This window comes from Myotis davidii, unplaced genomic scaffold, assembly GCF_000327345.1.
Source record: "Myotis davidii unplaced genomic scaffold, ASM32734v1 scaffold89, whole genome shotgun sequence".
In the NCBI taxonomy this organism is placed as follows: domain Eukaryota; kingdom Metazoa; phylum Chordata; class Mammalia; order Chiroptera; family Vespertilionidae; genus Myotis; species Myotis davidii.
In genome coordinates, this window is record NW_006300372.1 from 2,744,328 (window position 1) to 2,759,953 (window position 15,626).

At 40.6% G+C, this 15,626-nt stretch overlaps 1 protein-coding gene across 1 annotated transcript in view; it reads left to right on the top strand.

Moving 5' to 3' along the window:
* Positions 1–1,951: 1,951 nt before the first annotated feature.
* The window catches only part of KCTD16 (potassium channel tetramerization domain containing 16), a 213,599-nt gene continuing 199,924 nt past the window's right edge, over positions 1,952–15,626 (top strand). The window contains exons 1-3 of the mRNA XM_006777000.2: positions 1,952–2,061; positions 2,433–3,215; positions 3,371–3,730. Of these exons, the coding sequence (XP_006777063.1) occupies positions 2,744–3,215; positions 3,371–3,730 (832 nt within the window). The 5' untranslated portion in view covers positions 1,952–2,061; positions 2,433–2,743. The remainder of the gene's footprint in view (positions 2,062–2,432; positions 3,216–3,370; positions 3,731–15,626) is intronic.

Here is a 15,626-nt window from a genome sequence, read left to right on the forward strand (position 1 = left end):
ACCTGATAGTTATGGAAAGAAAAGATTGTTAAGCTAGTAATTAATTTATGCTACTGCTAAGTCTATCTTCAAGCTAAATCTTGAGGAAAATTTGGCAATAAACACATGGGTCCCATAAATTGTATCTAAATTATACTCTCCATTTTTGGTTTTTTAATAGCAATTGTTTGGGATGGAGTGTGGCTCACATATATTATTCATAGATGAAGTACTATATTCTTATTAAGAATGTGAGTCCTAAGACACTGGTGTTTTAAAGGGGAAATGGCAGACTTACTGTAAACTGTTGTCCGGGCCATTATTGACTGGCAGGATCAACTGGAAGCACTATGTTAGTGGATTATGTTGCCCTGGAAATGCCTTCCTGAAACTCTAATGATGCACTTAAGGGAGTCCTTTGGGACAGGAGTAAACTGTCTCTTAGTGGGCGTGTCTTCCATCAGGGACCTCCTGGGATGAGTGGGGCACACCCAAGGAAGCAGCCCAAGAGAAAGGTTGCAGGTTACAATTTCTCACAGGTAAGCTAAGATGATACTTACTGGTGTAAACTGTGGGCTTTCTGAGGGTGCCCGTGCTTCTGCTTCATGTATTTTTTCGAAAAGGGATTAATTCCAGAGAGACTGTAAATATTTATTTACCTATTTATTTATTGGTGGATTGGCAGAGGGATGGAACAAGAGGAGAAAAAACAGGAGGGTGTTTAAGAGAACATGGTTTAATGTACCTTTGGTTTAAAAACCACAAATACTTTATACCAGTAATTAGAACCTTGGGGTCATTAGGTGTGCTTTCTTTCTTTCTTTCTTTCTTTTTTTAAAGCAAGCTTTAAGGGAAAATCTGCCCTTCAGCTGAAATTCAGTGTCTGTGCAAAAGGTTTGTTTGTAGATTTGTCAAGTGAACATTTCACTTGCGTTTATCTCTCCACAGGTTTGGGGGGTTGTTTCTGGGGGATGGTGGTGGCAGTAGAGGTCAAAAGAGAAGAAAAGGCTAAGCGACGGCCCTGGAAACTCCAGACTTCCCGACTGGGCAGGGAGGGAAGTGGCCGCGCGGCGTCCCCGCCCCAAGCCCTGAGCGAGCGCCCTGGAGTCCCTTGCCCAGGGCAAGCGCACTGTGTCCCTGTGCCATCCCGGCGACCTGTCACCGAGGAGGACGTGACTCGCGGTGCCTCCGCTTTCTCCAAGCCATATTCCTTTAAGATGATGTAATAGTCATTTCCCTGGATGGTTTCTTGCCTGCACTGCTGAAACAACAGCAGCCCAACTGCACTGGGAACTGTGGAACCGCCCAGCTCCGCCGCCCGCCTGAGAAGCAGGAGCCCAGACCCGCTGGCTTCTCTGCGCTTTGAAGGTGCCGGATCCCACCGGCTCCTGCCGGCTTCGCCAGCTCAGCTCGCACCTGCTCCCCACGGCTCCCAAGGGCTCCCAAAGGCTCCCACCTAGCTAGGAGCATGGGAGCCTGTTCGCCCTTGCCGGCAGGTGGGGTGGCTACCTGGGACCCCAGCAGGGCAACTCCGTTTTTCTGCTGCTGGGCTTTCTGAAAAGCTTCTAAGTCCCGATACCTCTTGCAACTCTTCTGTTTTAAGGATTCTTGCTGAAGGTTTGATCCCACCCCCCCCACCCCCCCACCGGCTCCCACCTAGCTAGGAGCATGGGAGCCTGTTCGCCCTTGCCGGCAGGTGGGGTGGCTACCTGGGACCCCAGCAGGGCAACTCCGTTTTTCTGCTGCTGGGCTTTCTGAAAAGCTTCTAAGTCCCGATACCTCTTGCAACTCTTCTGTTTTAAGGATTCTTGCTGAAGGTTTGATCCCACCCCCCCCACCCCCCCACCCCCCAAGCCATTCACCTCTGATCACCGTTTAACTTTTTGTGACTTGTTTTAACTTGAGATTGGAAATGAATATATACATACATACAAACACACATTTATATAAATATATATAATTTTTTTTCTAAGAGCACATCTCTCTGGCACTTTCCATTGATAGGCTCAGTGTGGCTGTGCATTCTGACTGCTTGGCTAATGGGTATTTATTCACAGGACTGAGTTTCCAACACTCCCGAAGGTAAGTTCTGAGGCTTATTGATTTTACTGTCCAGATGGGGGGAAAAAAATCCCATCTTAGAAGCTTAAAATTGCATATTACTTTTTAAATGCAGAAATGCACATAGAAATGTTTTTAATACTAATTGCTGGAAACAGAGGTGTATGGATAAACATATAGGCACAGAATAGCTTGAGAGAAGCTATTTCCTGGGAGAATGGTTAAAATCAGTAGTTCCAAGGCTGCTTATGTAAAATACTTCCTATCTCCCTTCCTCCCATTATCCCTCCCTCCCTCTACCTCCCGCTCCTCTCTCCTCCCCTCTCCATCAGCTCTCTCTCTTTCTGACTCATGCTGGGTTTGAGGAAATAATTTTCTCTCTTTTCCTTTAGACAGATCTCTGAGTAACTGGGGACTTAACCTGCCTTGTCTACTGAACCTGGGGGAAGATCGAATGGAGATGAGTTGATTATATTCCATGAAGGCATAGCTCATCACCAGCCAGGGTTTCAACTACTTCACCTGTGGACTATTCTAAATTTTGCTTTCTTGGGGGAAAATACTGGGGTAAGAGGAGGTCGTTTCTAACAAGTTAGCATCCTTCTTTCTCCCTCCCTTTCAAGTTGATGTAAAGGATAAGGCTGTGACTCCTTTTGATTGCACCTTCAAATTAAAATAGGAGGAGGAGAACAAGAAAGGGACAATGGCTCTGAGTGGAAACTGTAGTCGTTATTATCCTCGAGAACAAGGGGCCACAGTTCCAAACTCCTTCCCTGAAGTCATGGAGCTGAATGTTGGGGGTCAAGTTTATTTCACTCGCCATTCTACATTAATAAGCATCCCTCATTCCCTCCTGTGGAAAATGTTTTCCCCAAAAAGAGACACAGCTAACGATCTAGCTAAGGACTCCAAGGGAAGGTTTTTCATTGACAGAGATGGATTCTTGTTCCGTTATATTCTGGACTATCTCAGGGATAGGCAGGTGGTCCTGCCTGATCACTTTCCAGAGAGAGGAAGACTGAAAAGGGAAGCTGAGTACTTCCAGCTCCCAGACCTGGTCAAACTCCTGACCCCCGATGAAATCAAGCAAAGCCCGGAGGAATTCTGCCATAGTGACTTTGAAGATGCCTCCCAAGGAAGTGACACGAGAATCTGCCTCGCTTCCTCACTGCTTCCTCTGCAGAGCAGCATGTGCCTGATCTTGAAAGAAGGCAGCATCTGGGACAGAATGTGTCTGAACACCAGCTACTGGAAAATGTCTCTCTGATGCCGAAAAACACCGGCATTATCGACAGAAAATGTCTAAAGACCAACGTGCCTCTGAAGTTGACTGCTGACCGCAAGTGGGGTTTCATTACTGTGGGTTACAGAGGGTCCTGCACCATGGGCAGAGAGGGGCAGGCAGATGCCAAGTTTCGGAGAGTTCCCCGGATTTTGGTTTGTGGAAGGATTTCCCTGGCAAAGGAGGTCTTTGGAGAAACTTTGAATGAGAGCAGAGACCCTGACCGAGCCCCAGAAAGATACACCTCCAGATTTTATCTCAAATTCAAGCATCTGGAAAGGGCTTTTGATATGTTGTCAGAGTGTGGATTCCACATGGTGGCCTGTAACTCCTCAGTGACAGCATCTTTCCTCAACCAATATACAGATGACAAGATCTGGTCAAGCTACACTGAATACGTCTTCTACCGTAAGTGCAAAAGGTTCTTTTTATTGTTCATGTGTATGGATTCCCTTTACAGATGTGTATGGTCTGCATGTTCTGTCAGTGTCTAAGGACTATTACTTTGGGATGATTATTTTTTAACTTGAGGTATAGCTAGAATATTAGAGTTTATAATTCAGCTCTTGTATGTTACCTAAGGCAACTTTATCTGTTTTTCCAGTGAAGTCACAGAATATTCAAAGGCCTCAAGATTACAAGATGCAAATGGTATTGGTATTATGTGGAATGAAGACAGACATATATATCTGTTTGCCAGATGTTGAATTGTAAAGTTATGGTGATGATTAGAACTTGGCTGTTGGTCCACGGAGGTTGGTAGACTCGGAGTGGGTGAAGTGCTGCTGTCTATTCTTTTATCTGAACTTTGGGATCTATTAAGCTAGTTGCTGAAGACTTGCTTTCATCAGGGGCTTTGAAAACACAAATGGATGTTATACTGAATGATGTGGTTTTGGCTAGATGGCAGTATACACTGACGAAAGACTCCCTTTCTTACCCTCCCCCAAGTCTAAAATTTTCTTTTATAGGCTTTATAAGTCTGCTATTTGATTCTTCAGTAATTTGTACTGAGACTTGAATTGCATTGCAAACTTAAGCTGAACTTCATTTAAGATCCACCTAGAAGGAGTTAGGTCCTTGAAAATTGTCAATCACATGCAAACATCTAGGCAGCTGAGGTGATAGAATTACTGACGTAAAAGGAAACCAGAGGGAAAAAGGAACGGAAACTATTATATTGAAGTTTTTGAACTTGGTTTCTTAGAGGTCAGTCCATTTGCCTAAATGACAACTTTCAATACAGATTGTTATGTGTTATGAAATAGCATTTTTTAAGATAAATTGTAAGCCATTGACCGCTGAAAGTCTAATGCTTGATTTAACTGCTGATATTCAACTGGCCTGGGAGTTGGGAAGTGAATTCCATAAGAAATATGTTTCCAGTGTTAACATTCGATTTCCTTCTTATTTAAAGGCAAACCCATACTTTTATTGGGTTAAAATGTCCAAATATATTTGAATATAAAAGAACAAATGAATTTCTTGGACTCAGTTTTGCCTACAGTTGTGTTTATTCCTTTGGAGGTGGTGCTGGGAACCTTGCTGAATTGCTGGTCAGTGGAAAGCCGAATTGTTCTGTACTGGGTTTTTAGAAGTCAAGTCCTATGTATGTGTAGAAAGGACAGCCTGTGGAGAAGCGTGAAATCAGTGATCAGGTCTGTAGCATACTAATGTGTAATAACAAGCATGATTTGGTCCAGTAATGCTATCTATGGCACTTACCTATAATCTATATCTTCCTCTATGCTGAAGCTCAGTTGCCAGATACCAAACATTGCTTTCTTCCTTCTGGTGAATTTTCCACTAGTGTAGAGATAAGACTCTAGCTTTCTAGCCTTCTGTAAAGGAATCTGATATTATCTGTGATTATGTAGATTATCTTCTCACTTCATGGAAAAATGCACCTTAGAGTTCAAATCTAGGTTTGTGATATTTATCTTGTTCTCTGATTTCTAATATTTGAAATGGCATCTTAAAAAGCTTCAGTCAAATAAAATCATAATAACTCTATCCCCCAAAAGACCACAATATATTTCTAATCACTTGTACTTCTAAATGAGACCCAGAACCTGATTTGTATTAACTAGTATCTCAGTGACATTTCTGTGTCAAAGACTGATTAAAGACTCATGCATCTAACACTGTGCCCTCTTTAGGATGCTTTGGACGGGCTCTGTGCTCCTGATGATGTAATTATTTCTTTCTTTGCTGGACTGCTGAGAGTTTGCTAAGGAACAGTTTGCTCTCCATCCCCTCTGGTCAGGCTAGCACAAACACACAGCAACTTTATATTGCACAGCATGTATGTTGCATATGATATATTTCCCCTTTGTGCCTAATACCCAGAGCTTACTGTTAACTCTTCCTCTGTATAAAGACCAATTAGACTGATAGCTGGCTTTCTAGGGTCCGTAACAGCTTCCATGAAGCTGGTTAGACATAATTATTTAATTAGAAGCTGCCAACTGTGCCTATATAAGCATTAATTCATCAAACTGTTGTGCTCTGATTAATAGACTGAAACCGTGGGAGGTGCTCTAAAGCTGACTATATGCAATCTTTGTCCAGCAAGAGCTAGCCCCACTGAGCCCCACAGAGAGGGACAGAGCCCCAGGCTACAGCACGGGTGTGGAGCTGAGAGAACAGAGAAAAGAAGCTGCAACCTGGCAGATTCCAAAGGGCAGCACGAATCCCAGGGAGTGCCCCTGCATCCTCAAAAAACCAGCCAACACACACACACACACACACACACACACACTCTTTACAGAGAAATTCAACTACTTCTTAGGTTAAATATTATATATAATAAATATATAAATGTATATATTTATATTAAATTAACTCCAAGCAGTCAGACTCTTCTAATAACCCAGGGATAATGCAGAATCACTTTGCCTGGATCCATATCATAGTAAAAAATAAACAATGAGAAATTAATACATTGTATATAGTAGTTGGCAGTGATGGGGAATGACCCCTTCTTCCCCTGTTTACCTGTCTTTTTCCCTCAAGTTTTCCACGGAAAAATTGGGAGACCAAAATTCCTTGTATTATTAAAAAGGCTAGATTCTTGCCTTATTTAATCTTCATGTAAATCTAGAATTGATGGTCAGCATCAGGTAGTTTTGACTATTTAGTTAATGTAGAATATGAACAATTAAAGTCAACAGGTGTTGCCCTGGCCATTGTGGTTAAGTTGGTTGAATGTCATCCCATGCACCAAAAGGTTGCTGATTTTTGATCACTGGTCAGGGCACATAACCAGGTTGCAGGTTCCACCTCCAGTCTCCCCAATCAGAACACATGCAGGAAGCAACTGGTAGATGTTTTTCCTTCACATTGATAAATGTTTTCTTCTCTCTCTCTCTCTCTCTCTCTCTCTCTCTCTCTGAAATCAATAAAAACATATTAAAAAATGCCCAGTTGGTGTGGCTCAGTGGTTGAACATCGACCTATTAACCAGGAGGTCTCGGTTCGATTCCTGGTCAGGGTACATGCATTTGTTGCTGGTTCCATCCCTAGTGGGAGGCATGCAGGAGACAGCTGATCAATGATTCTCTCTCATCATTGATGTTTCTATCTCTCTCTCCCTCTCCCTTCCTCTCTAAAGTCAATAAAAATATATTTTAAAAAGTTAACAGGTGTCTGTACTATGCGTTTAAGAGAATGAAAAGAAATGTGTTTGTCTGCATTGCTTACACACCAAAATGATATGCAAGATGCTATGGATTATGATTGATGTATCAGCAACCTAGAAAATGTGATATAAGAACATAGAAATGCTTATCCTAGGTCTGCCTTACAAAGTATTTTAGATAACTGCTTTGTTTTAATTTAAAACAATGAGAAAGTTCCATTTCCTCCTTACCCATCCAACTAGCTAAATCATTACCTCTCTTCTCTTCCAGTGTTGTATAGAAGGCAATATCATAAACATCAGAGAATGCCTTCTTGATTCACCTCTGAATGAAATGGGAGCTAAGTAATTTAGAACAGAGAAGTCCTGATTTTGAACCAGATACTCAATAACCATTCACACCACTTAGACACAAAAATTACAGGTGCATGGAAATAAATGAACCTCTTATTTAGAGCCATCTTCCAATCCCAGAGAGAGTGGGAAGATTGTTCCTGTTTGGAGAGAATTATGCACACTTCCTTAATCCTATTCATGAGTTGGTTACTTCAGACAAATGCCCGAAAGCACTCAGATTGAAAGGCATTTGCCTCTCATAAAGCCATGATAACATGACCACAATTAGGGAGTTTAATTCATAGTATGATTACTCTGAGTTCTGTGAATTACAGATAGAGACACTGATTCTTCACCTTTTTTAAAACAAATTGCTTCTTGTAGGTACATTTTAACCTTTCTTCTCTTTATTTTATTTCCTTAAATTTAAAAGGTTATTGTCACAAAAGTCTCTAAATTGCTTTACCTACACAGTAAATATGTTCAAGGCTATTGACTTAGATGGGGTGTTGGAGAAAAGTAGATCAGTTGTAATGATTTCTCTCTTAGAATTTAGCAGCATGGCCTTGTTTTGGGAAAGAATATATGGTTCTGGGTACTGTGAATTACCCAACACTGCCCTAGTGGTTAGACCATCACCCTGAGGACTGAAGGATTGAAGGTTCAATTCCAGTCAAGGGCACATGCTTTAGTTGCTGGCTTGATCCCTGGCCCCAATCTGGGCATATCTGGGGGGCAACCAATTGATGTGTCTCTCTCACATGGATGTTTCTCTCTCTCTGTCTCAACCCCTCCCTTCCACTCTCTCTAAAAATCAGTGGAAAAAGTATCCTCTGGTGAGGATTAACAACAAAAAGCTTCAATAAGTGAAATCATATAGTACTTGTCTTTTGTGTCTAGCTTATTTCACATAGCATAGTACCCTCTAGGTCAGTGATGGCGCACCTCTGACACGCGAACTGATTTTTTTTTTGGTTGATTTTTCATTGTTAAATGGCATTTAAATATATAAAATAAATATCAAAAATATAAATCTTTGTTTTCCTATGGTTGCAAATATCAAAAAATTTCTATATGTGACACGGCACCAGAGTTAAGTTAGGGTTTTTCAAAATGCTGACACGCCGAGCTCAAAAGGTTCGCCATCACTGCTCTAGGTCCATCCATGTTGTCACAAATGGTAAGATTTCATTGTTGTTGTTTTTTTATGTCCATGTAATATTCCATTGTATATATATCCCACATCTTTTTTATCCACTCACCTATTAATGGGCACTTAAGCTGCCTCCATATCTTGGCCATCTATATATATATAAAAAGCCAGTGTCCCTAACGAACACAAAAACCAAACTATAGATCACCATGAGGTGCATTTAGCATCTCTTGGTCCCTCACTCCCCCCACCTCCTTGCCCATGAGCAGCGGTTCCCAGTGGCGGGGCAGGGCGGCTTGCAGCTCCCAGCGGTGGGGTGGGGCTGGGCGGCTCTTGGCTCCCAGCACAGAAAATTCAAACCAGGGGGTAGGACTGAGGCATCAGATCAGATTTTAAAATAACTGTTTTTGTGACACAAATATGGATCTGGAAAAGCAGTCCAGGCTAGGCAGTGCCTCTCACTAGAATGATTACCATGTGTTCCTCCTCTAGCTTGCCCAATGTCCTCAGTGCTGACTGAAAGTACTGCTGTGAAAAGTCAGGCGACTCGTGGCTCCTGGTGGGTGGCTCCTGGCTCCCAGCGGCGGGGCGGCATGGCTCTTGGCAGCAGCTCTTGGCTCGCACACGGTTTCGTGCGCTGAGCTTCTAGTTGTAAATAACACTGCAGTGAACATAAGGGTGCATATACCTTTTTGAATTAGTGTTTTGAATTTCTTCAGATACATACCCAGTAGTGGACTTATAGGTCATGAATGTCAACTGTAATTGAAAAAAATATTTTAAAGCTTCTATAAGAGGGTGTGTTTTTATAGGAAAACAGGTGGAAATGCATCTGTCCTTAAATGATTCTAGCTCTTTTTCTTCTGGTTACTTGAAAAACACTAATTATAAATTAAATTTTTATTGCCCATAGAGATATGATTGGCCCTTTCAAAACCAAGCAACAGAATAGTGTAGTCAAAACGGTGAAGATTTGGACTTTACCACCACTTACATCTCTTTCTGAGATGACTTTCTGTCTTGTCTACTTGGATACTCTCTTTTCCTCCTGTTTTAGTCATTCCCGCTTTCAAGTTCTTTCTCTCTAATCAAGACTTGTCAGCAAAAATTCTGTTCTCTCATTATATTTAGAAAAGTTTTAAGGCCTGGTGCTACTTTTCTCAGGGGTTTTTGTATGTAAGAAACATTGTAATCATTGTGGATCAGGTGACTTTGTACCCAGAAAGTAGCGTTCTTAAGACTTGAGGTGTTTTAATTTATAATGTAAAAAAAAAAGCACAATTTAAGTGTACAGCTTCATCATGAAGTCAATTTAGACCTGTGCTTACACAGATAATTAAATGGTAATGATAAAGGGCAGGGGTGGTGGATGTAATTTCTTACGTGTCTTTAAGATGCTGTGTTCTGAGCTTTGGGCTCAATATAACAGTGATATAAGCGTGTTAGTAAAATATCCTATATAATAAAAGCCTAGGTGGTGTCACATGTGACATCATCACAAGTTGGCCACCACAAGATACCTGTACTCACATCATCACAAGATGGCCGCCACAAGATGGCAGTAGGGGAGGACAGTTGTGGATGGTCAGGCTGGCAGGGGAGGGTAGTTGGGGGTGACCGGGCCGTGACTGGCAGTTGGACTTCCCCCAAGGGGTCCCAGATTGGAGAGGGTGCAGGCTGGGCTGAGGGACACCACCCTTGTGCATGAATTTCGTGCACTGGGCCTCTAGTTTTGTTATATTGTTTTATTTTCATGCCAAACAAGATGTATTAACTGAGCCCAATCTCTTGAGGAAGGCAATTAAAGTAGTTTTTTCCTAGGTTTGTAACATGACTGAATGGATTTGGCAGCAAGAGGAGTGTCTACATGTGGATGGAAAAGGGAAATCTCTGAGATTGCCTCGATGCGCTAACACACACACACAAACACACACACACACACACACACACACCTGGAAAGAGAAGACCAAATGCTCCTGACAGTCTAGTGAGTTTAAATCCCATCAAAGGAATTAGAGGTGGAAATAGTTTATAAAGTGCCATAAATCTCCATTTGGAAAACCTCCAAACATAAACTATGGAGAGGAGTGACTTGCATAGGAGAGAGTGCTAGTGCAATGAATAGAAAAAAGTTCCTTCAGAAATTGATAGATGAATGCTCAGTTTCGGCATCACAGCTGACAGTTGCTCTTTTTCTTCAGTCTTTGCTATAGCTTTCCTCAAATACAGGGTTTCTTTTCAAGTAAGGTAAAACATTTTAGTGCAGAAATCTTTAAATACATCCAAATGTTGAGACACCCAGCTTTAATAATTACATTATCGTTACAAGACCAATCTTGTTTCATAAATAGTCCTATCTACTTTCCTTCCTGTTTGCACTGGATTATTTTGAAGCAAATTTCATACATCAATCATTTTTTTCATCTAAAAAAACATTTCCAAAATAAAATGAACTAAAGAAAAATAACAAAATGCAATTATTGCATGCAAAATTAATACAGTAAATCCTCACTTAACATCATAGATAGATTCTGCAACTTTATGAAACATATATAGGGAGACCAATTTTGCCATAGGCTAATTTATATAAACAAGAGTTAAGTTCCTATGGGATCTCATCAATGTTATAATGAGATTGCATTGAAAAAATGTTATTTGAAGACTAGTTGTAATTCTTTACTATAATTTAATATTTAATTGATGTTCAAACTTTTGATTGCCTCACAGAATTTTCTTAAAGGTGGCTTGTTTGAGTCAAGATCCAAATGAGGTCCATTCATTACCTTTGGTTACACTTTCTTTTCTCTTTAAAAATTGGAAAAAATATTGCATATAATTTTTATGAAACACAGGTAAAACATATATCTTAAATATCTTTTAAGCTCTCCCTTTCTCCCTCTTTCTCTCTCCTCTCTCCCACCCCCTTTTCCAATTTATTTGAAGAAACCAAGTTGTTTGTCATGTTGACTGTCCTACATTCTGGGTCTGGCTGATCCATCTCTGTGATCTCTGTGACACCATAAACACCTATTTTTCTGACCCCTGTATTTTCTGTGATTTTGTTATATCTAGACTATAGATTCTAGAGACTTGATCAGATTCAAGTCCATTATTTCTGGCAAGAAATCTTCATGAGTGATGGCAAGTTCACATTTAATTTGCTTTGGCAGATTGAAATGCTGTGTGCTATGGAGTCAAGGGAAGGTCATCTTTTATTGTTAGTTTTTTAATATGTATCATATAGATAGGTAGCAATTAGAATCTGTTTATTATCTCCATTGCTTAATTTGACTCTGATAATATGGCAGGCAATAAAGGAACCCTTATTTGTCTTTCCAGTCATTCATGAACTGCCGAGCATTCCACTGCTGTTCTCATCAGTAGATTGGACTGTCATCAGGGTGCAATGAGCCAACCCAGATGTGCACTGCGTCCTGTTAACTGGGGGAGGAATTATTTTGGGTGGGAAACTTTGCATCCTGGCTATTCTAATTTTTTTTTTTTGGATTCTTTCAACTGTTCTGAAGCTCCATTGAGTTCATTGTCTGCTGTTCCTAAACCCCTTCTCTCCCTGTGTTCTTCATCTCAGTAAATGGCAATTCAGTCTCCCAGTTTCCCAGGGAAGAATGAAACATGGGTGTCATCTTCTTTCTTCTCCCGAGTCACTCTCTTCAATCTATGACAAGTCCTATTGGTTCTTTTTCATCTCTCTCAAATCCATCCATTTTTTTTTGTTCATGCTTACCCTAGGATATTTTTTCTATTGATTGGAAGAGAGGGTGAGAAGGAGAGGGAGGGAGGGAGGGAGAGAAACATCGATGAGAGAGAAACATCCATATGCTGTCTCCTGCACATCCCCCACTAGGAAGAGAGAGAGAGAAAAGACATATCAATTGGTTCCCTTCTGCACGTGCCCTGACCAGTACCAAGCTTCAAATCTGCAACCCAGGTACATTCCCTTGATTAGGAGTCACACCCTTGACCATTCAGTGCCCATGCTAATGCTCCAGCCAGGGCTCCATCCATTTCTCTTCATTTCCACCGATGATACTCTGGCCCAGACCACCAGCATTGCTTTTCTAGACTACTGCAAATAGCTAAATTTTTCTTTCCATCTCACATTTGGGGTTGTCCCCTTTGGGTCTATTCTCTCTATTGCAAACATGATGAGATTTTTAATGTGAATCGGACCATGTCATGTTTCTGCTTCAAGTTCTTTATTGCCTTATATTGCTCTTATATTTAATACAAACTTCTTGCCATCAATTATGGCCACATCTTCTTTATTGATGGACATTTAGGTTGCTTCTATATCCTGGGTATTGTAAATAATGCAGTGATGAACATAGAGATGCATATATATTTTCAAATTAATGTCTTGGATTTCTTCAGATAAATACAACTGGGATTGCTGGGTCATATGGTAGTTTTATTTTTAATTTTTTGAGGCACCTCCATATTATTTTCCATAGAGGCTGCACCAATTTGCAATTCCACCAAAGGTGCAGGAGGGTTGTCTTTCAAAGAATCAAGATCTTAATTCACAAAGTCCTTATGCTAATGATTTCCCAGCACTTCTCCACTGAAGCATGTGGATAGTATACTCATTGATCTTATGGTTTAGGAAAAGATTAGACTAGTAAGTGAGCAACTTCATTCAGTTGTGATGGGCAAGTGTAAACTGATATGAGAATAGAGAGGGAGCTTCCTAACCTGAATTTGGAGTATCAGAAAATTAAACCAGGTTTTATATTAAAGCTGAGAGAAGAGAAAATGCTTAAATCTTTAATGCATTTGTTGACTTGCAGATACTAGCTGGCTGATGAAGTTATATAAGTTATAGCCTAGGATGACTTAGACAAATCTTAAGATCATTAGCAATCATTTCATTTCTTATTAATGAGATTTTCCCTAGCCATAGCCATGTGAATGATTTAGTTATTCCAGGAACCAGTATCTTTCTTTTTAAACTCTTCAGTTCTCTCTTGCATTTAAACTTTTGTCTTATGAAACATGTGTAAAATCAGAAACCAAATGATAGCCTTAGATGATCAATAATTGATTTTAAAGAGACTTTATAATTATGTCTGTAGTCTCCTTTTATGATTCTCAAAATTGTATGTATCATTGTTATTATTTTAACTTTAACTACGGATTATTGATTTACTTTGTCAGTCTCATACACAAGTCATTTTCAGTAACTACCACAGTGCTGAACACAGGTTATGCTTAATACGCATTTGTTGGATGAGTACAGAAATTCATAATGCTACATTTTAAAAAAGAAAATGTGAGATGTAAAATGAATGAAATTTGCCCCAGTTTTGCTTGATATTAAGTTTTAACCAGGAATGCAGAGAATATGTTTGGATACACTGACAACATAGGATCTATCTGGATAAAAATCGTAGTTGTGTTACTTCTTACCAGGGTCTACTCAGCCAAGCATCTTTTTTTTTCCACTTTATTTTTTTATTTTTTAAATTTATTTTATTGCTTAAAGTATTACAAAGGGTATTACATATGTGTCCTCCCCCCTCACCACCACCACCCTTGACAATTCCCTGGCCTCCCCTACCCCCCAGTGTCTTATGTCCATTGGTTATGCTTATATGCATGCATACCAGGCCTTCGGTTGAACTCTTACCCACCTCTCTCCTGCCCCCCAACCCTCCCCGGCCTTCTCGCTGCAGTTTGACAATCTGTTTGAGGCAGCTCTGCCTCTGTATCTATTATTGTTCATAAGTTTATAATGGTCTTTATTATCCATGAATGAGTGAGATCATGTGGTTTTTTTCCTTCACTGACTGGCTTATTTCACTTAGCATAATGCTCTCCAGTTCCATCCATGCCGTTGCAAATGGTAAGAGTTCTCAGCCAAGCATCTTAACCTCATTATACCTCAGAACATTCACCTGTAAAAGGAGAATGGGGAAGCTTTTCTCACGGCAGTGCTGTGAGTATTAAGCCAAGGTCATATCATGTCATTAGCTTTTCTCATCAGTTGCCAGGCACTACTTTATCTATAGGCAGTTTTAGTTCATCTTACAAGTAGCTGGAAGAAAAACTGAGAGAATATGGATCTATTAGAGCTGATTCTGATCACTATCAAAACAGAAGTCAAGCTTCTGCCCACTGGTTTCACTCTGGACTATTGCTATGCACACTCATGACCTTAGAGAAAGGAAAAGCATATAACACCAATTCCTATAGTCGTGTTGATATGCTCACCTCTCTTGCCCTTTTTAAAGGCACTCGTACCTCTGTTACACCTACCTTTTGACAGTTCTTACAAAAGGCCAGTCTGTTTCCCACCTTAATATACTACACTTGTGTTCTCTCTCCTCAGAATCAGGCTTGAATGGGCTTTCCTTGGAAAGGCCTTTTGTTACTATCTCTGCTGAAGTAGCCAATGTCTTCCTGCTTATTCTCTATTAGTCACTGCGTTAGCAGCATAAAGAGCACTGTTCACATGTGTAATTACCTGTTTGATGTACTTTATTCTCTCTCTCTCTCTCTCTCTCTCTCTCTCTCTCTCTCTCTCTCTCTCTCCTGAAAATGATTGAGGGATGTTTTATTACCCTAGACTGACCTGGAAAGCTGAAGCACCTAATTGAAATTTCATGTAGCATGAGTGCAGATGAAGGACAAGGGGAGAATCAAAATTTGAAGCCAGTAGCAGATAGAATAATGTTGTTTTCTCTCTATACCTGTCTAGTTTAATTCCCTTCCTCCCTCCCTCCCTCCCTCCCTCCCTCCCTCTCCTAGTATACTTCAAACTTCATGGGTTCTGCTCTCTTGTATTTCTTGCAACTAGTACAGTGCCTGGCAAATAGTAGGCACTCAATTAGTGATTTTTTTTCTATCCTCCCCACCCCACCATGTAAAATTATAATAGTAGATTCATTTTTATGGTGAAAATAACTGATAATATATACAACTGTGAGTTTACAATTGTGAGTACAGTTGTGAGTATGTAAAACACCGATTTTATTCTTGTATTTTTGTTTATTAATTACTGTATTATTTTTCATATGAACAACTATAAGCCTACTAGAGGCCTGGTGAACAAAAATTTGTGCACTCGGGGGGGAGGGGGGTCCCTCAGCCTGGCCTGTGCCCTCTCACAGTCTGGGACCCCTCGGGAGATAACGACCTGCTGGCTTAGGCCTGCT